This window comes from Cetorhinus maximus, chromosome 8 (assembly GCF_964194155.1).
Source record: "Cetorhinus maximus chromosome 8, sCetMax3.hap1.1, whole genome shotgun sequence".
NCBI lineage: Eukaryota > Metazoa > Chordata > Chondrichthyes > Lamniformes > Cetorhinidae > Cetorhinus > Cetorhinus maximus.
In genome coordinates this window covers 129857556-129883259 of record NC_135886.1, presented here as the reverse complement: position 1 = coordinate 129883259, position 25704 = coordinate 129857556, and the positions used below count along the sequence as shown (strand labels likewise).

The 25704-nt window shown below is 40.5% G+C and overlaps 1 protein-coding gene across 7 annotated transcripts in view; it reads right to left on the bottom strand.

Annotated features, from left to right (window-relative positions):
• The window catches only part of LOC144683967 (transcription factor Dp-1-like), an 89198-nt gene that overhangs the window by 62266 nt on the left and 1228 nt on the right, over positions 1–25704 (bottom strand). For 2 of the 7 annotated variants that reach the window (XM_078547604.1, XM_078547605.1), the window contains exons 2-5: positions 25246–25337; positions 23637–23728; positions 3311–3377; positions 371–471 (exon numbers count right to left, since the gene is read on the bottom strand). In XM_078547604.1, the coding sequence (XP_078403730.1) occupies positions 371–373 (3 nt within the window). In that variant the 5' untranslated portion in view covers positions 374–471; positions 3311–3377; positions 23637–23728; positions 25246–25337. Of the gene's footprint in view, positions 1–370; positions 472–3310; positions 3378–23636; positions 23729–25245; positions 25340–25704 lie in introns of all 7 variants that reach the window. The other 5 variants (XM_078547599.1, XM_078547601.1, XM_078547603.1 and 2 more) reach the window with 4 other exon arrangements.

The following is a 25704-nucleotide window of genomic DNA, read 5'->3' as shown; positions in this document are numbered from 1 at the left end:
GCAGTTAGATGCTGTGACAGGTGACTGTAAAATAGTCAGGTCACAATGGACAGAACGACCTTTCACATTCCTATTTATCTTGTCTTCATTTATTAATGTAGGTAACCTTCTAGAAGAGCTCACTGAATTGCGAATAGGAATCCAACCATCTCATCTCTCTCTTAAGTGTTTGCACAACAGAGTTACGAGTTGGGTACAGTTATATCCTCCTCATTACTGCTCATCAAGTCTTGTCATTTTCAAGACTGCCTATTTGGGAAAGTTATCAGAGAACTACCAACACTCATTGAGCCTTCAGAAGAGGTGAGATAACGGGAAAGAAATGTTATCATACTGCAACAATCAATATTTGGTGTTTCAGCATCCTTACCATCTGAGGAGCGTTACTAACATTTGATAGACCCAATGTTTTTGGCAAAATTTGTTTCCCTGGGGTGGTGAGATGCGAAGATGCTACTGTCACTAATGCAACTGTAAAGAGAAAGAGAGAGGTTGCAAGCACCAGCACCATCTTCTGGTATTTACATTAGCATTGGAAACATTTGGTAGTTCAAGACCTTCTAGCATCTGTATACTTGTCAATTACAAGAAATAAAAATGGAAGCCAGCTAGATGAGACAAGATATAGACAAACAAGTTTCATAATTTTGTTACAACAAATTTAACTTGTTTGTGCATTTAAAAAAAAATTAATGAAGGCAATGGAGGCCAACAATCTCCAAAACTAAACCTACTTTTGAAATTTTAGTCTTGAATCAATTTTTTTGACAGAAGCCAATAGTTGGAAGCAACCACAGCACTATACTTCTTATGCTGGATAACCTTGTTTCAGTTTTAATAGTCAGTCTTTTGCTCCAGTCAAAAAGGTTTTTTTTAAATAAAAGCAAAATACTGTGCATGCTGGAAATCTGAAATAAAAACAGAAAATGCTGATAACACTCAGCAGGTCTGACAGCATCTGTGGACAGAGAAACAAAGTTAACATTTCATGTCTGTATGACCCTTCTTCAGAGCTCTGAAGAAGGGTCATACAGACTTGAAATGTTAACTCTGTTTCTCTCCCCATAGATGCGGTCAGACCTGCTGAGTTTTTCCAGCATTTTCTGCTAATATAAAAAACATTTAGATACTGCTCAGCAGGTAAGATTGAGATTATTATCCCCTGGTAGTGCGGTGTGTTTAGGGCCAATGTCAGAAAGCTTTTCACATAAAAAGTGAACAATAAGTATCTCTAAGTGTGGTCATATACCCATAAAGACCAAAGGATGAAACACAGGTTCTTCTTTAAACTAGATGATCTCAAGCCAGGGCACTTCACCTTGCCTCTGTACTTTTGGAATGAAGTGGAGGACAAAATTAGCCAGAATTTCTGTTCAATATCCAGTGATCCCTTCTGGAAAGTACATGTGCGGATGTCAGGGGAGAATAGCACTGGGCTCAATTGTAATACTCTCTTTAGTCAAATAGCATGCCAACATTCACTGTCTAGGCTCACTTCATGAATAACTGTTTAGGTGAGAGGTACTAAAGGCATACTGGCACCTGTGAAATGTATTATATTATGAATTGGAAAAGGAACTTCTGAGTCAACGAGACTCATGGAAAGAAGGGATAAGTTGCTTAATGGAAGCTGATAATGTAAAAAATTGATAATTTGCATATAGAGGGTTCACACAAGGAAATAATAAATACACATTTCATTTTGTTCTATCCATGTCCATTTATGTAACTGGAAATTGTGAATAATTTGAATATTTCATTTTGATGGGTTACGAAACTAACAGCATCAGCACTGAAGCTAGGCAATGTCATGTCAACTATCACTCCAGATGAAGTACTAATGGCTTGTTCTTAACTTTCAGCTTGGGGTAACCTTGCAGATTGCTAGGGCACAACATAGGTGGATTGCCTCCATAGAAACAAATGATATAGGTACACTATCCAAAGTCCAAAAGCTGGAATTGTCCGAAAACCGGATATTTTTAACATTCAGTTAAATCAGTGATGAGTCACCTTTTTTGCAGGTGTCCAACAAGGCAGGTAGAACACACACATTGAGGCAGATGTCTGCATGCAATATTGGTATAAGCATCAAATGAAGCACCCAGGGCACTGTGCCTCAAACATGCATTAGTGCCTTTGTATCTACCCAAGAGGCCTAATATCCATTGTATGCTCCCCTTATGCAATTGGTTTACCCTGAATGCAGCTGCCAAGAATGACACAACTTAAGCAACAGTCTTTAAAGGGACCATTGCCAACCTTTACCAGAAAAGGTAAAAACACTTGCGGGCCTGAGTAAAATGTCAGGTGGTGAAGGAGTGCATGAAAAACATGGGCTGCTGTTGGCCACATGTCATCTCGATTTCTGATCGCTACCTTCTCCTTCCTGATCACTGACCCCGATTTCCAGGGCTCTCCTATCTTCCAACACCCACCTAGAGTCACAGTGGCCTGAAATTAAAAGAGTCTTTGTCAAGCTGCCCTGGGGACACACAGCAGGCATGTGCAGTTTGCCAGTCTGATGCCCAGACTGACCCACTAGGACCCATAGCTCCTAGTTCTAAAATCCGGGGAAATTTGAGATCTGGCAGAGTCTCGGATCTAAGGGTGCCGGATTTTGGACATCGGACTTGTACCCACTTCGCCCAGGAGAGATCAGGAACAACTACATGCATCTCTCTCTCACTACACATATAAGTATAAAACTGAGTGAATATCCACACCCTTTCAATTAATTGCTTAGCCATCAGCAATTATTCTATTGCACCAGAGTGCCAAGTTCTGCTAGATTCAGTTCAGCATTAAATAATTCAGGCAGCATGGTACATTACAGCGCTAAAAAGCTGTACCACAAGTTGATAGGGCATGGTTATGTTCAAATGGAGTTCCTAATCACAACCAAATTGCCTTCTGCTTGATATTTGTATGAGAAGAATCTCCCAATGATTGGTTTTGGAGTACAATTGGGGCAGATTATCTGCTTAATGAAGAGAAATGGAGAAAATGTAACCTTTTGGTTATCAATTTGAAGATTGTGCTAAAAAGCCCCATTTTTCTATTTTCTTCTGAATATGTTTCTCTATACTCCCATCCTACTATCAATTAAACAGATAGTGCTCAGCTAATGAACCTTGCCATTTCTACCAATTTGTTATAAAGCCAAATTAAGTTCGCATAACTCATTCCATTCCGCCCTTCCAACAGAAGGGAAAGGAATGTGCTTTCCCCCATGGTTTTATTTTGACAAGTGAAATACATTAAATATTAAATTATGGAAAACTAAAGTAATATGCTCACTGATACTTACTTTTTGCAGGACTAACATTCTGATCTGTAAAAACTTTTATCTCGCCATTACTTTCTATTATTCCAATCTATGAAACAAGAACACAAGTATTATAAAATAGTAAGTTTACTTGAGTATAGTTTAATGAACAGTGCAATGACGATAACTTTGAACAATTCATTTCAACACCATTTTTGTCATTTCTCTTAATTTTTTTAGGTGTCAACTTCTAACAAAGGAAATAGACAGGAAACAAGCAATTTGTTCCTAGGCCTCTACTACTGTAAGGTTATTTTGTAGACAGCCATTAGGAATCCAATTCAAGGGAACTCTAATCCATGAGAACTGTAGCCATCATCTATTTCTTAGTTACATAGGGATGATCAGGAACTCAATTTGCAGAGAATGGCTGATGCTAACCCAAATCATGCCACAAAATTGCACCATAATCTCACCCTGTGTATTATATATCATCATATTGAGAAACAAATGTTCTTATAAAGCATGGGGTCCCTGAAGGTAGGGTGCAAAGACTAACACAATAATCTCCAGATAGATGTTTACGTATTTACATCCTTCCTTAAATAAGGAGACCAATACTGTACACAGGTGAGACCACGTCTGGAGTACTATGTCCTGCATAACTGAAGCACAAGCTCCTACTTGTATTCAATTTCCCTCGCAACGATAACATTGTTAGCTTTCCTAATTACTTGCTATACCTTGCATACTAGCCTTTTGCGATTTATACAGTAGGACACCTAGATCCCTCTATCTCAAGAGCTCTGCAATCGCTCACCGTTTAGATATGTTTCTTTTTTATTCTTCCTGCCAAAATGGGCAATTTCACATTTTCCCACATTATACTACATTTGTCAGTTCTTTGTCCATTCATTTAACCTATCTATATCCCTTTGTAGCCTGCTCATCTCCTCTTCACAACTTACACTCCTATTTCTACCTCTGCAAGTTTAGCAACCATAAATTTGGTGCCTTCATCCAAGTCATTTATATAAATGGCACACCACTTGTTACATTTTGCCAACCAGAAAAACACCCATTTATGCCTACATTGTCCTTACAACGTTTATGGTTAAATGGCAATTCAGATAAACGCACATCCTTATTAATATTGCACTATCAGTGAAACTGTCCTATATGATTAAATTCACTCATCAAAGCAGCACTTCCAGATCAATCTGCAGTAACAACTTGCATTAACATAGTTAGTGACTTTGGAAAACAAAAACTTGCATTTATATAGCACTTTTTATGACCCCCAGACATCTCAAAGCGGTTTGCAGCAAATTAAGTACTTTTTTCCTACATCACTCTTGTAATGTAGGAAATATGGCAACTATTTTATACACACCAGGCTCCTACAAACAGCACCGTGATAATGACTAGATAATCTGTTTTTGAGATGCTGATTAAGGATAAATATCAGTCAGGACAACAGAGAAAACTCCTTTTCTTCAAAACAATACTTGAGATCTTTTATATCCACCAAAGCAGGCAGATGAGGCCCCAGCTTAACACCACAATTGAAAGACAGCACCTCCAACAATGCAGTACTCCCTCAGTATGGCACTTGAGTATCTGCCTTGATTTTTTTTTGTGCTTAAGCCCTGGATGGAACTTAAACCTGGAATCTTGTGGCTAAGGTGAAAGTGCTACCAACTGAGCAACGGCTGACACAAAGTATTGCTAAAAAGTCCCAAGGCACTTAACAGGTCAACAAGAATATCATCAAAATTTAACAGAGCCATGGAATGCTCAATTATATTAGGACTGATGACCAAAAGCTTGGTCACAGAGGTAGGTTTTAAGGAGCATCTTAAGGAAAGAAAGTTGAGGTGGAAAGATTTAAGGAAGGAATTTATGAGCTCGAGTCCAATAAGTGGCGAGCACGGTCAGCGCAGTGATTAAAACAGAGGATGTGCAAGAGGCCAGAAATGCAGGAGCACACAGATTTTTGGGTGTTGTAGGGATGGAGAAGGCTAGAGGAACAATGAGCAGCAAGGCCATAAACAAATTTAAAAACAAGGATGAGCATTTTCAAAATAGAGACATTGCCTGACTGGGAGCCACTGTATGTTGGAAACCATCAGAGTGAACAGTACTTGGTGCAAATTAGGATACAGGCAGAGTTTTAGATGAGCCCAAGTTTATAGAGGGTGGAAGACGGGAGGCCAGTCATGGGTGCCTTGGAGTAGTACAGCTTATATGTAAACAAAGGTATAGATAAGGGTTTCAGCAGTAGATAAGCTAACATAAGAAAGAGTGAGGCAATAATAGAGATGGAAATAGATAGTCTTTGGAATGGTGCAGATTTGCAACTGGAAGCTCATCTTGGGGACAAATGTAGCACCAAGGTGGTGAACAGTCTGGTTCAGTTCTGATAATTTATAGACAGTGGAGTGGGCAAGGGAGATGGCAGTGAGGTAGAGATGGGTTTCGCCAGCATACATGTAAGTTTGATGCTCTATTAGCTGATTGGTATTTTTCCTTACCTGAAAAATGTGTGTCAATCTCTTAAAATCAGGCTAGGCTATTGTCTTTGGGAGATGCAGACATGCATTCTGAAACTTCCAGACTGCGTACATTTTAGACCCATGTTCCCATTAAAGTGCATTTCCCTCAGGCTGCAGATACTACCCATTGTTGATGTTCTGATTTTAAAATTAACCACCAACAGCAGGAGTAGGCCATTCAGCCCATCAAGCCTGCTCCACCATCCAACATGATCATGGCTGATCATCCACTTCAATGCCTTTTTCTCCACATTATCCCCATATTGCTTTACATCATTGATAGATTTCTAAATGCCAATCTCTACTTTAAACATATTTAATGACTGAGCTTCCACAGCACTCTGGGGTAGACAATTCCAAAGATTCCCAACCCTCTGAGTAAAAAGATTTCTCCTCATCTCGGTCCTAAGGTCTTCCTCTGTATTTTGAAATTGTGTCCCCTGGTTCTAGACTCCAGCCAGACGGAACACATCTTACCTGCATCTACCCTGTCTATCGCTTTAAGTATTTTGTAGGCTTCAATGAGATCACCTATCATTCTTCGAAACTCCAGAGAGTACAGGCCCAGTTTCCCCAATCTTTCTTCATAGGACAGTCTTGCCATCCCGGGAACAAGTCTGGTGAACCTTCGTTGCAATCCCTCTAGGGCAATAATATCCTTCCTGAGGCGAGGGCATCAGAACCGCACACAATACTCCAGGTGCGGTCTAACTATGGTTCTATACAATTGAAGCAAGACTTCACTACTCCTGGAGTCAAACCCTTTATTGTAAAAGGCCAACATACCATTAGCCTTCCTAACTGCATGTTAGCCTTCAGTGACTTATTGGTGAGGACACCCAGGTCCTTTTGTACATCCACACTTTCTAATCTCTCACCATTTAAGAAATACTCTGCACATCTGCTCCTCCTACCAAAGTGGATAACTTCACATTTTTCCATATTATATTCCATCTGCCATGTTCTTGCTCACTCACTAGGTCTGTCCAAATCTCTTGAAGCCACTTTGCATCTTCCTCACAACACTTATTCCCAACTAGCTTTGTGTCATCCACGAACTTGGAAATATTACATTTGGTGCCCACATATATTGTGTGCAGCTGGGACCCGAATACTGATCCGTGGTACCCCATTAGTCACAGCCTGCCAACATGAGAATGATCCGTTTATTCCTACTGTTTTCTGCCTGTTAACCAATATATAATCCATGCCAGTATATTAGCTCCAATCCCATGTGCTCAAATTTTGCTAACCAACCTCCTGTAGGGGGCTTTATCAAATCCCTTCTGAAAATCCGACACCAGGTCCACCAACTCCCCATTATCAATTCTGTTAGTAACATCCTCAAAAAACTCCAACAGGTTCATCAAACATGAATTCCCATTTATAAATCCATGTTGGCTATGCCCAATCAGATCATTGTTATCCAAGTGTCCATTTATCACATCCTTTATGATAGACTGAGGAGGAAAGCGGTGGCATATTGGTAATGTCACTGGACTATTAAGGGAGAGACCCCAGGCTAATTCTCTGATGACACGTATTCAAAGCCCAGCGTGGAAATTGCTGGTGTTTAACTTCAATTAATAAATCTGGATTTTTTGTGAAGAATGGATGCTGGTGGGGTGGCAAGGTAGTTAAGGATGAAATCAGTGCAATAGTGAGAAAGGATATTGGCTCAGAAAATCTTGATCTGGAGTCTTGGAGTTAAGACACAAGGGGCAGAAAACATTATTGGGAGTTGTCTATAAGCCTCCAAACAGTAATGGTGAAGTAGGGGATGGCATTAAACAGGAAATTAGAGATGCATATAACAAGGGTGCTATAGTAATCATAGGTGACTTTAATCTACATATAGATTGGGCAAACCAAATTAGTAATAATACAGTGGCGGATGAATTCCTGGAATGCATATGTCGAGGAGCTAACTAGGGAGCAGACTATCCTAGATTTGGTATTGTGCAATGAGAAGGGGTTGATTAATAATCTTGTTGTGCGGGGTCCTTTAGGGAACAGTGACCAAAACATGATTGAACTCTTCATTAGGATGGAAAGTGAAGTAGTCCAATCCAAAACTAGGATCCTAAATCTAAACACAAGAAGCTACAAAGGTATGAGGGGTGAGTTGGCTATGATAGTTAGGGGGAACTTCATTAAATAGCAATACAGTGGATAGACAATGGCTAATATTTAAGGAATGGATGCATGTATTGCAACAGTTATACATTCCTTTCTGTCTGGCACAAAAACGCAACGCGAAAAGCTGCCCAACCATGGCTAAGAAAAGAAATTAAGGACAGTATTAGTTCCAAAGAAGAGTCATATAAAGTTGCTAGAAAAAGTAGCAACCCTAAGGATTGGGAGCAGTTTAGAATTCTGCAAAGGAGGACCAAGAAATTGATTAAGAGGGGAAAAACAGAGTATGAGGGTAAACTTGCAAGGAGCATAAAAGCAGACTGTAAAAGCTTCTATAAGTATGTTAAAAAGAAAAAGATTAGCGAAGATAAATGTAGGTCCCCTACAGTTTGAAACAGGAGAATTTATAACAGAGAACAAGGAAATGGCAGAGCAATTAAACAACTACTTTAGTTCTGTCTTCACGGAAGACACTTAACTTCCCAGAAATGAGGGAACCAAGGGTCTAGTGAGCAGCAGGAATTATAGGAAATTAGTATAAGTAAAAAAAGTGCTAGAGAAATTAATGAGGCTAGAAGCCAATAAATCCCTAGTCCCTGATAATCTACATCCCAGGGTGCTAAAGGGTGTGGCCACAGAAATAGTGGATGCATTGGTTGTCATCTTCCAAAATTCTGTAGATTCTGGAACAGTCCCGACAGATAGGAAGGTGGCAAAAGTAACCCCACTATTTAAAAGAGGGAGAAAACAGGGAATTGCAGGGTATGGTGAGACAGCGGGATTATGCCATTGAGATTGAAGATCAGCCATGATCATAATGAATGGCGGAGCAGGCTCGAAGGACCTACTCCAGCTCCTATTTTCTGTTTCAATTCTAGCGTTTTCCCTACTACTGATGTAAGGCTAACAGGTGTGTAGTTCCCGGTTTTCTCTCTCCCTCCCTTCTTAAATAGTGGAGTGATATTTGTGACCCTTCAATCTGCAGGAACCATTCCAGAATCTACAGAATTTTGGAAGATGATCACCAATGCATCCACTATCTGCATAGCTACCTCTTTCAACACTCAGATGTAGGTAATCAGGTTTCAGGGACTTATCAACCTTCAGTCCCATTAACTTCTCCAATACAATCTTCTTACTAATACTAATTTCCTTCAATTCCTCATTCTCCTTAGTCCCTTGGATCTCTAATTCTGGGAGATTTCTTTATCTTCCTTAGTGAAGACAAACACAAAGTAATCATTTAGCTTCTCGGTCATTTCTCTATTCCCAATTATAAATTCTCCTGGCCCTGCCTGTAGCTGACCCACATTTGTCACAGAATCACAGAATTTTAACAGCGCAGAAGGAGGCCATTCGGTCCATCGTGTCTGCACCAGCTCTCCAAATGTGCATTATGACCGAGTGCCAATACCCTGCCTTTTCCCCGTAACCCTGAAATTATTTCTATTCAAATAATCATCTAATACCTTCTTGAATTCCTCGATTGAACCTACCTCCAACACACTTCCAGGCAGTGCATTCCAGACTGAACCACTGGCTGAGAGAAAAAGTTTTTTCTCACATCACATTTGTTTCTTTAGCAAATCACTTTAAATCTGCGTCCTCTCATTCTTGATCTTTTTATGAGCGGGAACAGCTTCTCCCTATCTACTCTGCCCAGCCCCCTCATGATATTGAACATCTCTATCAAATCTCCTCAGCCATCTCTCCAGGAGAACAGTCCCAACCTCTCCAATCTATTTTCATGACTGAAATTTCTCATCTCTGGAACCATTCTTGTAAACCTCTTCTGCACTCTCTCCAATGTGTTCACATCATTCCTATAATGTGCCACCCAGAACTGTACACAATAATCCAGCTGAGATCTAATGAGTTTCTTATATAAATTCAACATAACCTCCTTGCTCTTGTACTCTATGCCCCTACTATAAAGCCCATGGTACTATATGCTTTATTAACTGCTCGCTCCACATGTCCTGCCACCTTCAAATAATCTATGCACATATACACCCAGGTCTTTCTGCTCCCGCACCCCCTTCAAAATTTCACCTCTTATTTTATATTGTCTGTCCATGTTCTTCCTACTAAAATGCATCACCTCACATTTCTCCGCATTGAACTTAATCTTCTACCTATCCGCCCACTCCACTAACTTATCTATGTCCTTTTGAAGTTCTACACTGTCCTCCTCACAATTTACAACATTCCCAAGCTTAATATCATCCACAAACTTTTAAATTGTCCCCTGCACACCAAGATCTAGATCATTAACATATATCAGGAAAGGCAAGGGTCCCAGTGCTAACCCCTGGGGTACTCCACGACACTTCTACTTCCTCCAGCCCAAAAAATATCCATTGATGATTACTCTATGCTTCCTATTTTTCAGCCAACTTTGTATCCATGTTGCTACTGTCCCTTTTATTCCATGAGCAATAACTTTTTTCACAAGCTGGTTGTGTGGCACTGTATCAAATATCTTTTGAAAGTCCATCAACACCACATCAACAGCATTACCCTCATTGACCTTTTCTGTTAGCTCTTCAAAAAACTCCAGCAAGTTAGTTAAACGCAATTTCCCCTTTAGAAATCGATGCTGGCTCTTCCTTATCAACCCATACTTTTCCATATCATTACTAATTCTATCCCGAATAATTGTTTCTAGAATCTTGCCCACCACTGAAGTTAAAATTGCTGGACTTATCCTTACAACCATTCTTGAACAAGGGCGTAATGTTTGCAACTCTCCACAGTCCTCTGGATCCTCCCTTGAGTCTAGGGAAGAATGAAAAATGCCTAGTGCCCCTGCAATTTCTACTCTCACTTCCTTCAATACCCTTGGATGCATCTCATCTAGTCCTGGTGCCTTGTCAACTTTAAGTACCGACAGTCTATTCAACACTTCCTCATCAATTTTGAACCCTTTTAGTGATAGAGTTTCCTCATGTCATCATGGCCTGGGTAGCATCTACCTCTTTGGTAAAGACAGATGTAAAGTATTCATTCAATATCTCAGCCATGGCCCCTTCATCCATGTGTAGATTCCCTTTCAAGTCCCTAATCAGTCCTACTCCTCCTTTTACCAGCCTTTTGCTATTTATATGTCTATAGAAGACTTTGGGTTTCCCCTTTATGTTGGCTGCCAATCTTATCTCATAATCCCTCTTTGCTTCTCTAATATGCTTTCTCACCTCCCCTCTGAACCTTCTGTACTCCTCTTGGTTCTCAATTGCATTTTCTACCTGACACTTGTCATAAGCACACTTTTTAAAAATCTTAATTTCTATCTCCTTTTTCATCCAGGGAGCTCTGGATTTGTTTGCTCTACCTTTCCCTTCGGATGGAATATACCTTGACTGTGCCTGGACCAATTCTTTTTGAAGATAGCCCATTGTTGAGCTACAGTTTTCCCTGCCAATCTTTCATCCCAGTCAATCTGGCCCAGCTCTGTTCTTGGCCCAGTGAAGTCAGCTCTTGTCCAGTTAATTAGTCTTACTCTGGATTGCCTATCGTCCTTTTCTATCATCATCCCAAAATATACAATACAATGATCACTATCTCTTAAATGTTCCCCCACTGACATTTGATCTACTTGATCTACTGTGTGATTTCCAAGAACTAGGTCCAACAGTGCATCTCTTCTTGTCGGATTGGTCACATGCCGCTGTAGAAAAATTTTCCTGAACACAATCTAGGAACTTTTGCCTCTCTCCACCCTTTACACTACCACTGTCCCAGTCTACATTTGGGTAATTAAAGTCACCCATTATAACTACTCTATAATACTTGCATCTCTGCAATTTCCCTGCAGGTTTGTTCTTCTACATCCTTCGCACTAGTTTGATGGTTTATAGACTAAACAGAGCAATGTAATTGCACCCTTTTTGTTCCTTAACTCTAGCCAAATTGATTCTGTCCTTGAACCCCCTGGGACATCCTCTTTCTCCAGCACTGCAATGCTCTCCTTAACCAATACTGCCATGTCCCCCTTCCTTCCTTTCCTAGTTTTTCTGACCACTTTGTACCCAGGAATACTTAACGCTCAGTTCTGCCCTTCCTTGAGGCAGGTCTTTGTTATTGCCACAACATCATATTTCCACATGGCAATGTGCGCCTATCACTCCTCAGTCTTATTTGCTATGCTCCGTGCATTCACATTTATGCATAGTAACCTTGGTTTAGGTTTTGTTACTTTCTCCCTCATCCCGACTTCAGCTATTAACTTACTATTCTCTATACTAGTGCTATCTGTCCCTCCCAGTATTTTGTGTACCCTGGAATTCCCCTCTAATATTTTCTCTTGGTTCCCACATCCCTCCCAAGTTAATTTAAAGCACTCCCAACAGCACTAGCAAAACACACCGCAAGGAACTCAGTCCCAGTTTTGTTCAAGTGCAACCCGTCCGGTTTGTACAGGTGCCATCTTCCCTAGAGCCAGTCCCAGTTTCCCAGGAATCTAAAGCCCTCCCTCCTGCACCATCTTTCCAGTCACTCATTCATATGCCTTATCTTCCTATTTCTGTACTCATTGACAAGTGGCACTGGGAGTAATCCGGAGATTACTACATTTGAGGTCTTGCTTGCTAATTTTCTACCTAGCTCCCTAAATTCTGATTGCAGGAACATATGCCCTTTCTTGCCCAAGTCATTGGTACCAATATGGACCACAACCTCTGGCTATTTAACCCTTCCCTAGAAGAATGTCCTGCTGCCGTTCTGTGACATCCTTGACCTTGGCGCCAAGGAGGCAACATACCACTCTGGAGTCACGTCTGCAGCCATAGAAATGCCTGACTGCTCCCCTGACCAATGAATCACCTATCACTATTGTTCTTTCTTTTTTCTTCTCCTCACCTGTAGTGTTCCCACCTGTCTGCTGCCCTTGTCCTTCTAGATGGTCGTGGCTTTGGAAGGGGCTGTCTAAAGAGGTTTGGTGAATTCCTGCAGTACATCTTGTAGACAGGGCACATTGCTGCCATGTGCGTTGGTGGTGGAGTGAGTGAATGTTTGTGGATGGGGTGCCAATCAATTGGACTGCTTTGTCCTGGATGGTGTCAAGCTTCTTGTGTTGTTGGAGCTGCACTCATCCAGACAAGTGGAGGGTATTCCATCACACTCCTGACTTGTGCCTTGTAGATGGTGGACAGGCTTTGGGGAGTCAGGAAGTGAGTTCTCACTGCAGTATTCCTAGCCTCTGACCTGCTCTTGTAGCCACAGTATTTATATGGCTAGTTCAGTTCAGTTTCTGGTCAATGGTAACCCCTAGGATGTTGATAATGGTGATTCATCGTTGGTAATGCCATTGAATGTCAAGATTTTCTCTTGTTGGAGATAGTCATTGCCTGGCACTTGTATGGCGTGAATGTTACCTGCACTTGTCAGCCCAAGCCTGGATATTGTCCAAGTCTTGTTGCATTTGGACATGGACTGCTTCAGTGTTTGAGGAGTCTTGAATGATGCTAAAAATTCAGTGAACATCCCCACTTCTGACTTAGCCAAGTATCTATAAGTTTTTACAGTCCTTTTTTTTTGCTAGTTTACATTCATATTCTATTCTTCTTTATTTTCAGTTTCTTGGTCTTCCTTTGCTGTAATCTAAAGTTCTCTCAATTCTCAGGTTTATTACTATTTCTGGCAACTTTATAGGCCTTTTCTTTTAATCTTATACAATCCTCAACTTCTTTTTTAGCCACAGCTGACTGACTTTTCATTTTTGGGTTTTTGTGCCTTAAAGGGATGTGTAATAGCTGCAAACAATGTAACCATTCTTTAGAGATTGCCCATTGCATATGTAGTTATACCTCTTGGTCTATTTTCCCAACCACCTCAGCCAATTTGTCTCTCATACCTTCATAATTTCCTTTGTTCAAATTTAACATGCTGGTTTCAGGTTGAACTCATCCCTATAGGTTCTTTTACAAAAAGATTAATCATCAGCCCTTTTTCATTACATAATGCTAGATCTAAAATAGCCTGTTCTTTAGTCGGTTCCTCAACATACTGCTCTAGAAAACCATCCCTAATACACTCCAGAAACTCATCTTTCACAGCATTAGTACTCATTTGGTTTACCCACTCTATTTGCAGATTGAAGTCACCCATGATCATTTTATTACCCATGCCACATGCTTCATTAATCTGATAATACCATGCCCCACACTACTATTACTTGGTGGCCTATAAACAACTCCTGCCAATGTTTGCTACCCCTTGCTGTTTCTTAGCCCCACCCTAACAGATTCCACATTTTGTTCTTCTGATCGGAGAACCTCTCTTACTAATATACTGATCCCATCCCTGATCAGCGTCACACCACCTCCTTTTCCTTTTTGCCTGTCCTTCCTAAATGCCAAGTATCCTTGAATATTCAGTTCCCAGTCTTGGTCAACCTGCAGCCACATTTCCGTAATGGCAATTAGATCATACCCAATTACCTCTATTTGTGCCTTTAAATCAACTATCTTGTTGCGAATGCACATGCATTCAGGTAGAGTGCCCTTAACTTAGTCTTTTTGACATTATTCCTCTTTCTAGGTTTAGTTGATGCTTGCCTTTGTTATGTCTGCCTTCTAATTTCACTTGCCACTTTTCTACTTCCAGCTTTACTTCCTTACAAGTTGAGTTACCTCTCAGGTTCCCACCCCTGAATGCTAAATGCTAGACAGTAATGCTAAAACAAAGTTCTTTCCAAATTTTCAGACCCAGAAAGTTCAAGGAAGACAAATCAGTATGTATCAAATGATCACAAATAGCACTGAGTTGCCTGGCCTTCAAAGGCTGGATTGCTAATGCTGAGGGACACAGCTTGGACACCTTGCCTTAAGTCACTACATTCTGTAGGAGTCATGTGTAAAAAGCTACATGGGAGCTGAGAGAAAACGTATGAAGAGGAATACAAAGCAGCAAAAGTTCAACAGTCATAAGATAGCTTGTGTTATTAATACTTTAATGCTAACGAAAACTTACCCCCACCCTCCCACTGCATGTGGTTGGAGTTAAATGTGGCACACAGTCATACTTCATCAATCTAGCATTCTTGGCCAAGGCCATAGTTGATGGCCAGGTTAAAAAATACAAAAATGTGTTTGACTAACTTGAATGAGTTCTTTGATTAAGTTATTGAGGATTGATGAGGATGGTGCAGTTGATATTGTGTATACGGACTTTCAAAAGGCTTTTGATAAAGTGCTACATTAATAAGCTGGTTAGCAAAATCAAATTAATTGGCTAAGGAACAGAAAGCAAGGAACAGCGGTGAGCAATTATTTATCAGACTGGAAGGACATGTCCAAGTTACGTGCTGCCTGTAATTGTACCAATGGGTTTCATCAGAAAGGACCGCCAGTAAATCAGCAAAGGACTTAGAATATCAATAAAATAACATATACACTGAGACTGAACAATTATTTTATATAAACAAGGAATCAACGCGTAAAATACTGCTATAAAGACCAACAGCACATCAGGGACAAGTAGCTCAATTGTCACAGGCAAATCAGCCAGGGTCTCAATCTTAACAATCAAAGTATATGCACAAAACAAACACGTGTGTTCAGTCATTTTATGTAAAAACTCCAATTAACATTCAAAAACAATGTATAACTACCAACCCATCAGGAAGTGGCAGCTCACTTGTCACAGGCAAACTAGAGAATATCAATCACTTTCAAAATCCCAACTGTCTAGTCTTTGGTTCTCCATTTGCCACAACATCTTTGCAGCTATTGATATGCTCAATCTCACCTCCACCTTTGATATCTTAGACCACATAAAACCATTAACCTACTCTTTGGTTCACTTAATAATTAAACATTAACCTTTCCTTATCAAATCCATGCTGATTTTACTTGATTAATCTATGCCTAAATGAAGATTTCGAACATCCCTCTGAATTTATTCTAGTAAATTTTACACAACCCAAGTTAAGCTAGCTGGTCTATAATTACTCAGTTTTCCCCTTCCTCTCTTTTTGAAAAACAGTACCACATTGACAATCCTCCAATCATCTGGCATCACTCATGTAGCCAGGAGGATTGAAATTTCATGGTCAGAGTTTCAGCAATTTCCTCCCTTGCTTCTTTTAACCTGGGATACATTTCATCCATACCTAGCAATTTATCTACTTTCAAAACTGCCCGGTCCTTTAATACTCATCTGTTACAATGTTTATCCCATCCACTATTTCACACTCTTCCTCCTTAACTACAACACCATCATTGGCCCCATCTTTTTGAAGACAGCAGCAAAGAACCATACCCACATCTGCCATCTCCACACACAGGTTACCTTATGGGTGCCCAAAAGGTCCTATTGTTTCCTTAGTTATCCTTATGCTCTTTATGCACTTATAAAACATCTTTGAATTTTCTTTACTTTTACTTGGTAGTATTTTTTCATGCACTTAGCTTTCCTAATTTCCCTTTTACTCTTCTAGGCTTTTTGCTGTGTTAAACTCACAAAGCTTCCCTTTTTTGCCTTGTCTTATCCTTTATGCACCTTGTGATCCAGGATCTCTATATTAGTCTATTCCACACTTTTTCTTTTTGGGAACATGTTTACCCTAAACCTCTTGAATCTCGTGAATGTTTCCCATTGCTCCGACACCGATTTACCTTCAAGTAAGTGTTTCCAATCCACTTTTGCTAAACCTCTTCCCAGCCTAATAAAATTCACATAAAAACAAAAATACTGGAAAAACTCAACAGGTCTGGCAGCATCTGTGGAGAGAGGAGCAGAGTTAACGTTTTGAGTCTGTATAGCTCTTTAAAATTGGCCTTTCCCCAATTTTGAATCTTGTCTCTTATTTTATCTTTGTCCTTTTCCATAACTACGCTAATTCTAACTGAATTATGATCACTACCACAAAAATGATGTCCCACTGATAATCCTTCCACCTGCCCAGCTTCATTCCCTAAAACTAAGTCCAGAATTACAATTCCCGTCTCTTATTGAGCTTGCCACACTGGCTGAGAAAGTTATCCTGAATGCAATTTAAGAATTCTGTGCCCTCTGTACCTTTTACATTGACTGTATCCCAGATAATATTAGGGTAATTGATATCACACACCATTATAGCCTTATTGTTTTGACATTTGTCAGAAACATGTCTATAAGTTTGCAGTCTGACTGTTTAGAGGTCTATAGTACACTACTAGCTGTATGACTACCTTTTTTGTTCCTTAGTTCAAATGTATAACCTCATTTAATGATCCCTTTAATATAACATCCCTTCTCAGGACTGATTTTTTAAAAAATATATTAATTCATGGGGTGTGGGAGCTGCTGGCTAGGCCAGCATTTATTGCCCACCCCCAATTTGGCTTGAAAAGGTGGTGGTGTGCTGCCTTCTTGAACTGAAGTCCACGTGTTATAGGAACACCCACAGTGCTGTTAGGGAGGGAGTTCCAGGATTTTGACTAAGCGACAGTGAAGGAATTGTTTCAATATTGCTAACCCATCTCCTTTTATCATCCTCTCTAACTGATTTGAAAACCTTGTAACCAGGAACATTAAGCTGCCATTCTTGTCCCTATCTAAGCCATGTTCCAGTAATAGCTAAAGAATCATACTTACACTTGTCAATCTGTGCCCTAAACTCATCTGCCTTATTCACTATACTCCTTGCATTTATGTGCATATTAAGCAAAATGGCACAATGCTGAAAAACGTGGACCATTTTCCATATCTTGGGAGCCTAATGAAGACAGACATAGATGGCAAAATCCATCATCGCCTCCAATGTGCCAGTTCAGCCTTTGAGAGCAAGATCTCAAACCTAAGAGTAAGATCATGGTTTACCAGGCAGCAGTGATCCCTGCAGTCCTATATGCTTCAGACTTGGACAGCTTACAGCAGGCATCTCAAAGCATTAGAGAAGTATCATCAGCAGTGCCTTCACAAGATCCTCCATATTAGGCAGCAAGAAAGGCAGTCCAACAGCAACATCCTCTCCCAAGCCAACATGCTCAGCATAGAAGAGCAGTCACTCAAAACCAGTTCTGTTGGACAGGTCATGTAATTTGTACTGCTGACACAAGACTCCCAAAGCAACTGGTCTACTTGGAATTCAATTGTGGCAGGAAGCTCCCAGGAGGACAGCAGAAATGCTTTAGGGATGTCCTCAAAGCATTCCTTAAGAGACCAAATATCCCCGTCGACTCATGAAGTCCCTGGCTTGTGACTGAACAGAATGGCGGAGGTTTATTTGGAAGGCATTGAATACATCGAGAGACTTCTAAGTTGAGGCACTGAACAGAGTGCAAAAACCTCCAAACCTCCCTCCTTGTACAGCTAAGCCACCCATGGGTGCAATGGTCTCAAGTCTGGCTGCACTCTCCAGAGGAATCCTCTCTCTCATTAGTATTCAGAACTGAACACTACGTAGAGAGCAAGATGCTCTCAGCAGTCTGAAGGCATTTCGCACTTGTTGGATCTTGAGAATGCCTAGCCTTACACACAGCCTTCACCTCCTTTGTACATATTTTCCCCTTTGAACACAAATTCCCATTGTGTTCTTTGGGCTTTACTTCCTTGATCATAAAAATCTCTCATAGTACTAATTTTACCAGTAATCTTTGGGAAAAATAAACAGTTTTCTGAGCTTTGCCTGGCTAGGTGACAGATTTCACCCCTCATTTGAAAACAATCTAGTCTAGTTTATTTAAAAATGCAAATACCCTTTTACACCTTATATTCTAAACTTCCCCCATGTTTACCTACTTAACATTTCAAACCTAGCTCATCTTCTAATACATCAAAGCCTTCAGACCAGCTGCCTTTAATCCATCTAAGACACACACACACAGACATTTTACAATAAATTCCCGTAACATTATTATATCTTCCTGACACAAATAAGGTCACAATAGAAAAATGGTAAAAGACAATTGAAGACTTTTGGAAGACACAGCATTTGGAACGAGGTGGATGAGTTAACGGCACAAACAGAAATAAATAGGTATGATATGATAGCCATTACAGAGGCATGGTTGCAAAGTGACCATGGCTGGGGCTGAATTGTACAAGGGCATTTAACATTTTGGAAGGACAGGAAGAATGAAAAGGAGATGGGGTGGCTCTGTTAATAAAGGGTGAGATCATTACTGTAGTGAGAAATTATATTGGTTTGGAGGATCAAAGCATAGAATCAGTTTGGGTGGGGATAAGAACTATCAAAGGAAAGAAATCATTGGTGGGAGTGGTTAATAGGCCCCCTGACAATAGCTACCCTGTAAGACAGTATCAATCAAGAAATAATGGGGCTTGTAAGAAAGGCACTGCAACAATCATAGGTGACTTTAATCTTCATAGATTGGACTATTCAAATTGGCAAAGGTAGCCTGGAGGATGATTTATAGAGTGCATTCAGGACAGAATACATTCTGGAACCAACCAGGAAACAGGCTATTTTAGACCTGGTAAAATGCAATGAGACAGAATTAATTAATGATTCATAGTAAAGGATCTTCTAGGTAACAGTGATTATAACATAATATAATTTCATATTCAGTTTGAGGGTGAGAAATTTAGGAATGTGCTAATGGTGACATTAAGGGTAAAAAGCAGGACAAGCAAGTAGCAGATGGCCCTAGTGGGGGTGGGGGGGAAAGGGATCGAAATGAGCTAAAAGGTGGAGATAAAACGATAGATCGAAATAAATTTAAAAATAGGTGGGAAAAGTATATTTTAAAAACTTTAAATTATTGGAAAAAGGAGGATCGGAAAGGGGGTGGGGGTTGTCTCAGGTTGAGCAGGTTGGGCCGATAGTCGCTGGAGTTTAGAAGAACGAGAGGTGATGTTATTAAAATCTAAGAGATTCTGAGGGGTGGTTGACAAGATAGATGCTGGGAAGATGTTTTCCCTTGAGGGAATATAGAATTAGGAACCCACAGTTTAAGAATTAGGAGTCTCCCTTTTAAGACAGAGATAGGCAAGAATTTCTTCTCTCAAGAGCGTCATGAGTGTTTGGAATTCTTGCCCCTCAAGCAGTGGAGGCTAGGCTATTGAATATATTCAAGGTTAAGTTAGACAGATTTGTCATTGATAAGGGAGTCAAAGATTAAGGGGGATTGGCAGGAAAGTGGATTTAAGGCCGCATTAGATCTTATCAAATGGTGGTGCAGGCTTGATGGGCCAAATGTCCAACTTCTGCTCCTATTTCCTATGATCTCATGACTTCTCTATCTGCATTCTCTTAAGCTGTAGAGTGATCACACCCTGAAACACGCTATCCATGAAACACACATTCTCATGGACGGACTGCAATGACACCAACTGTTGCTCAGCTCCAAAATCCAGAACTCAAATTCCTCCAAATGACGACATTTCCTGCACTTTTTAAAAAAAATTCATTTAATGGAATGTGGGAGTCACTAGCAGGCCAGCATTTATGGCCCATTCCTAATTGCCCTTAAGAAATTGGTGGTGAGCTGCCTCCTTGAACCACTGCAGTCCATTTGGGTAGGTACGCCCACAGTGCTGTAAGGGAGGGAGTTCCAGGATTTTGACCCAGTGGCAATGAAGGAACGGCTATATATTTCCAAGTCAGGTGTGTGGCTTGGAGGGGAACTTCCAGGTGGTGGTGCTCCCATGCCTTTCTAGATGGGTAGTGGTCATGGGTTTGGAAGGTGTTGTCTGAGTTCCCGTAGTGCATCTTGCAGATGGTACACACTGCTGCCACTATGCATCGATGGTGGAGGGAGTGAATGTCTGTGGATGGGGTGTCAATTAAACAGGCTGTTTTGATGGTGTCGAGCTTCTCAAGTTGTTGGAGCTGTACTCATTCAGGCACGTGAAGAGTATTCCATCACACTTGGACTTGTTCCTTGCAAATAGTGGGTAGGCTTTGCGGAGTCAAGAGGCGAGTTACTTGCTGCAGGATTCCTAGCTTCTGAGCTGCTCTTGTAGCCACAGTATTTATATAGCTAGTCCAGTTCAGTTTCAATGGTAACCTCCAGGATGTTGATAGTGGGGTATTCAGCAATAGTAATGCCATTGAATGTCAAAGGACAATGGTTAGATTCTCTCTTGTTTGGGTTGGTCATTGCCTGGCACTTGTGTGGCATGAATGTTACCTGCCACTTGTCAACCCAAGCCTGGATAGTGTCCAGGTCTTGCTGCATTTGAGTCCAGGTCTTGCTGCATTTGGACATGGACTGCTTCAATATCTGAGGAGTCACAAAAGGTGCTAAACATTGTGCAATCACCAGCAAACACCCCCACTTCTGACCTTATGATGGAAGGCAAATCATTGATGTTGCAACTTAAGATGGCTGGACCTAGGACACTACCCTGAGGAACTACTGCAGTGATGCTCTGGAACTGAGATGATTGACCTCCAATAACCACAACCATCTTCCTTTGTGCTTCATGTTAGTCCAACCAGTGGAGAGTATTGCTCCACTTAACAGATATAATCAAAATATTCTTATTATTATGGTTTTATTTACTAATCAATTACTTACATTCCTCAGGTACAGTTGGCTTGCTCAGTTATCAAATTATAATCTTCAATCTATTTGATAACCTTCAAGCTATTACCAAACGTATATACTTTTATCACTGGAAGGTAATCTCGACCAAAAACCCAACTCTGGAGAGAGGGAAAAAAAGCTCCAACACTCACCAGACAATCACATACAATGGCTTCTCTTCCTGCTCCCAGAGCGCTACCCTCTGGTACCGCCCAAGGATGTATCCTTGCGCACCCCCCCCCATTTCTTATCTACATTTTTCCCTTTGGTGACATCATTCGAAAACACATTGTTCGTTTTCACAATTATGCTGACGACACCCAGCTCCACCTCAATTCCTCCACAATTGCTATATTGTCCGACTCGTCCAACAACCAGTATTGAATGAACAGAAATTCCCCCGGTTAAATATTAAGAAGACAAAAGCCATTCTCTTCATGGCTGCTACAAGCTCCAAAACCAAATTATCAACTCCAACCCTCTCCCTGAGAACTGTCTGCGGTTGAACCAGGCATGTCCAAGTGCAGCAAGACCTGGACACTATACAGGCTTGGGCTGACAAGTGGCAAGTAACATTCTTGCCACACAAGTGCCAGGCAATGACCATCTACCAATGAGAGAATTTAACCATCGCCCCATTACATTCAATGTCATTACTATCGCCGAATCCCCCAATATCTACACCCTGGAGGATTACCATTGACGTCATATTAGAGCCTGAAAGGAACTTTGGCTGCATTTCCATGCCATCTCCAAGGCAGCCTAATTCCAACAATTGCCCCTACCTCAACTCATCTGCAGCAGAAACCCTCATCTATGTCTCTTTTATCTCTTCACTTGACCATTCCAACACACTTCTGGCTAGCCTCCCACATTCTGTACACTTGAGACCATCCAAAACTCTGCTGCCTGTGTCCTTACTCGCACCAAGTCTCAAACACCAATTGCCCTTGCGATCATCAACAAACTGTCTCCCCCAAACAGGCAATGCCTCAATTTTTCTTCTTTTCAAGGCCTCACCCCTCAAGTCTAATGTCCACCAGTCCCACAACCCTAAGAGATATCAAGATTCATCTAATTGTGGCCTCTTGAGCGCCCTAGATTTTAATTGCTCCGCCAGTGGTGGCTATGTCTTCAGTAGCTTAGGACCCCCCATCCAGGAATTCCCTCCCTAAACTACTCCCCATCTCTATCCTCCTTTATAAATGCTTCTCAAAATCTGCCTCATTGACCAAGCATTTAGCCATTTGCCCTAATATTGCCTAACGCAGCTCAGTTTCAAATTTTGCCTCATAACACTCCTGTAAAGTACCTTGGTACATTTTGTTACAGAAGTGCTATATAAAGACAATTTATTATTGTTGTCTAATATAGCATTTAAACTAAGTTAATCGCTATTTTATATAAATAATTAACATATAAAGATACAGTAGAACTATTACAGTGTATCAGGGACAAGAATCTCATTAATATGTAAATCAGCTGGGGCTTCAAATATTAATAATTATAAATCAATTTTTTAATGCAGTGTTATAATGATCTGGAAAGCACTTGCCTGAAAAGGTGGGGAAGCAAACAGTAAGCTTGAAATGGAAATTGGATATGTACTTGAAAAGAAGAAATCTGTATAGATATGGGAAAGAACAAGGGTGTGGGACTAATTGGATAGTCAGCACAAATACAATGGGCCAAATGTGCTCCTCCTGTGCTGTATGATTCTTATGGATTCTATTCTAAATTTGCAGCGGGTACCCCAGAAGTCGGCGTTGGGTCCACTGCTGTTATTTATATGCATTGATGACTTGGACTTAGGCACACCAGGTATAATTTCATGATTTGCAGATGACATGTAGTACTAGGCATAGATCCCAGCATATATTATCCCCAAGTGGAAAGCAGCACAAGAGCTTCAAGTGTCATTTGGGACTGCTGATCCTAGAGCACACATGGCAGTCTGAAACAGGTACCTGCAGTGCCATTGATTCCTCACACAAGGAGAAACCACATTTTTTTTTTTAAAAGGTTACTTTGTTTTGAACAGGGTATCTTCAATTGGTAAATGTGGAATTTAAAAGTAAATCTACATCGTTGTCATTTCACATTCCTATCCATCGACTTCTTGGAAGTACACGTGGCGGCTCAAGCACAAATTGGGTTTGGTTATTTCCACATCTTTCTCCAACCCCAATCCCTTATACTGACCAACTAGGCTCACTTGCACATGTCCACTTTGGTAATTCACTGCAAGGACAAAGCTTTCTGTAGAGCAATAATCCAGAAAGGGCTGTTGCCTTCTAAAGTGAAAGAGAAAATTTGAGAACAAAAAATTAGCTGACATGATAAATTTACTGAATGAATTAGTTGAAGTCCAAAACAGCCTTTAGCTAATAAACTGGTGAGGATTTTCTCCTGTGGAGATAGAGAAGGTATTTATCATCACACAGGTGCTCTCTTTAGAAGGGTAATACATTAAACTACTGACCACTGAATTTAGCGGCCAATAAGTTAACAAAGATTATCAGGCAATTACGATTTTTGACACAGTGATGCAGTATCAGTCTACACAACTCCTTAAAATGGCAAAAAGGTGGTGAAGGGCCATGGTCCACATTGTAGGATACATCATGATTCAAGAGAATAGCAGCAAATATTGACTAGCTTGCATCAAAATTGAATTTTAAAAGACTCCTATCACAGGAGGAAGGAGTAAAATGGGAGGTCTAAACGTACAATGGGCTATGATTTCAAAAGTGTGAGGACGAAGCATTTAAGATGGAGTCATACAGTTGTTGATGTAATCCAGATTATTTACATTATCTAGACAGATCTTTTACATTGTATTGAGGGGTGCACTGCATTGTTTTTTCAGATGAGACGTTAAATTAAGGCCCCATCCAACTGTTCTAGTAGACAAAGATCCCATGGTGCTCTGAAGAACAGTGGATCTAGTGGTATTACGTATCTGAAGAACAATTGATCCATGATGATACTATTTGAGTAAGGAGTTCTCCTTTTATCTTGGCTAATATTCCACTCTCATCTACCAATGCAAAAAAGATCAAACCACCCATCTCACTTGATGTTCGTGGATCTTGGTCGCCACATCTGCTGACATAAATGTAACTATACTTCAAAAGCAATTCATTCAATGCAAAGTGTGTTAGCAAAGTCCTAAGGAGTTACGTTATGAGATAAATTCAAGTAGAAGTTGCTTTCTATTCTCATTCAAGAAGTTCGACACCATCCAGGACAAAGCAGCCCGCTTGATTGGCACCCCATCCACAAACATTCACTCCCTCCACCACCGACGCACAGTGGCAGCAGTGTACACTATCTACAAGATGCACTGCAGGAACTCACCAAGGCTCCTTAGGCAACACCTTCCAAACCCACAACTGCTACCATCTAGAAAGACAAGGGCAGCAGATGCATGGGACCAGCACCACCTGAAAGTTCCCTTCCAAGCCCCACACCATCCTAACTTGGAAATATATTGCCATTCCTTCGCCGTCACTGGGTCAAAATCCTGGGACTCCCTCCCTAACAGCACTATGGGTGTACCCACACCACATGGACTGCAGCAGTTCAAGAAGGCAGCTCACCACTACCTTCAAGGACAATTAGGGATGGGCAATAAATGCTGGCCTAGCCAGCGGTGCCCACACCCCACGATTTAATAAAAATAATCTACTGCAAATAAGGTAAGGACATTTTTGAATTAAAACCTAAATGTTAGCTATGTTAAAGAACATTGTTTCACAGTAGTTCATAAGGCAAAATATACGACTTTCTGGCAAAATATAAGACTTACGTCTTTGGCCATGTTAACGGTTCTTTTATTGCTGAATTTTGGATACTTCTGTTGCCAATGCTAGAACATGCAGGATTTCACCTAAACAGCACCTAAATGGAAAAGAGTGGAATTAAATAAATTGAAGTAAAGTTTTTATATACAAGCTTCAAAATTAAACAACTCAGTTATTTATGTCTTCATTCAATTCAACTTCTCATAAATTAAACAATATAAAGCCACATTACATACAAAAAACACTGCAATTTTCCTCAGCTATACAATCAATCTTTTTCATTAAAGTTAAAAACTGCAGAATATAAAGATGTATATGTTTGCTCAAAGTAATATTTGAAAATATTGCTAAGCAGAAATGCTTTCAGCAATGGAAACTGAAGAATCTTGGTAATGTATACCAGCAAAAACTTAATTTGGAAATTACTGAAACAGATTGTTGGGGCCTAGCTCTCCAGAAGCAAC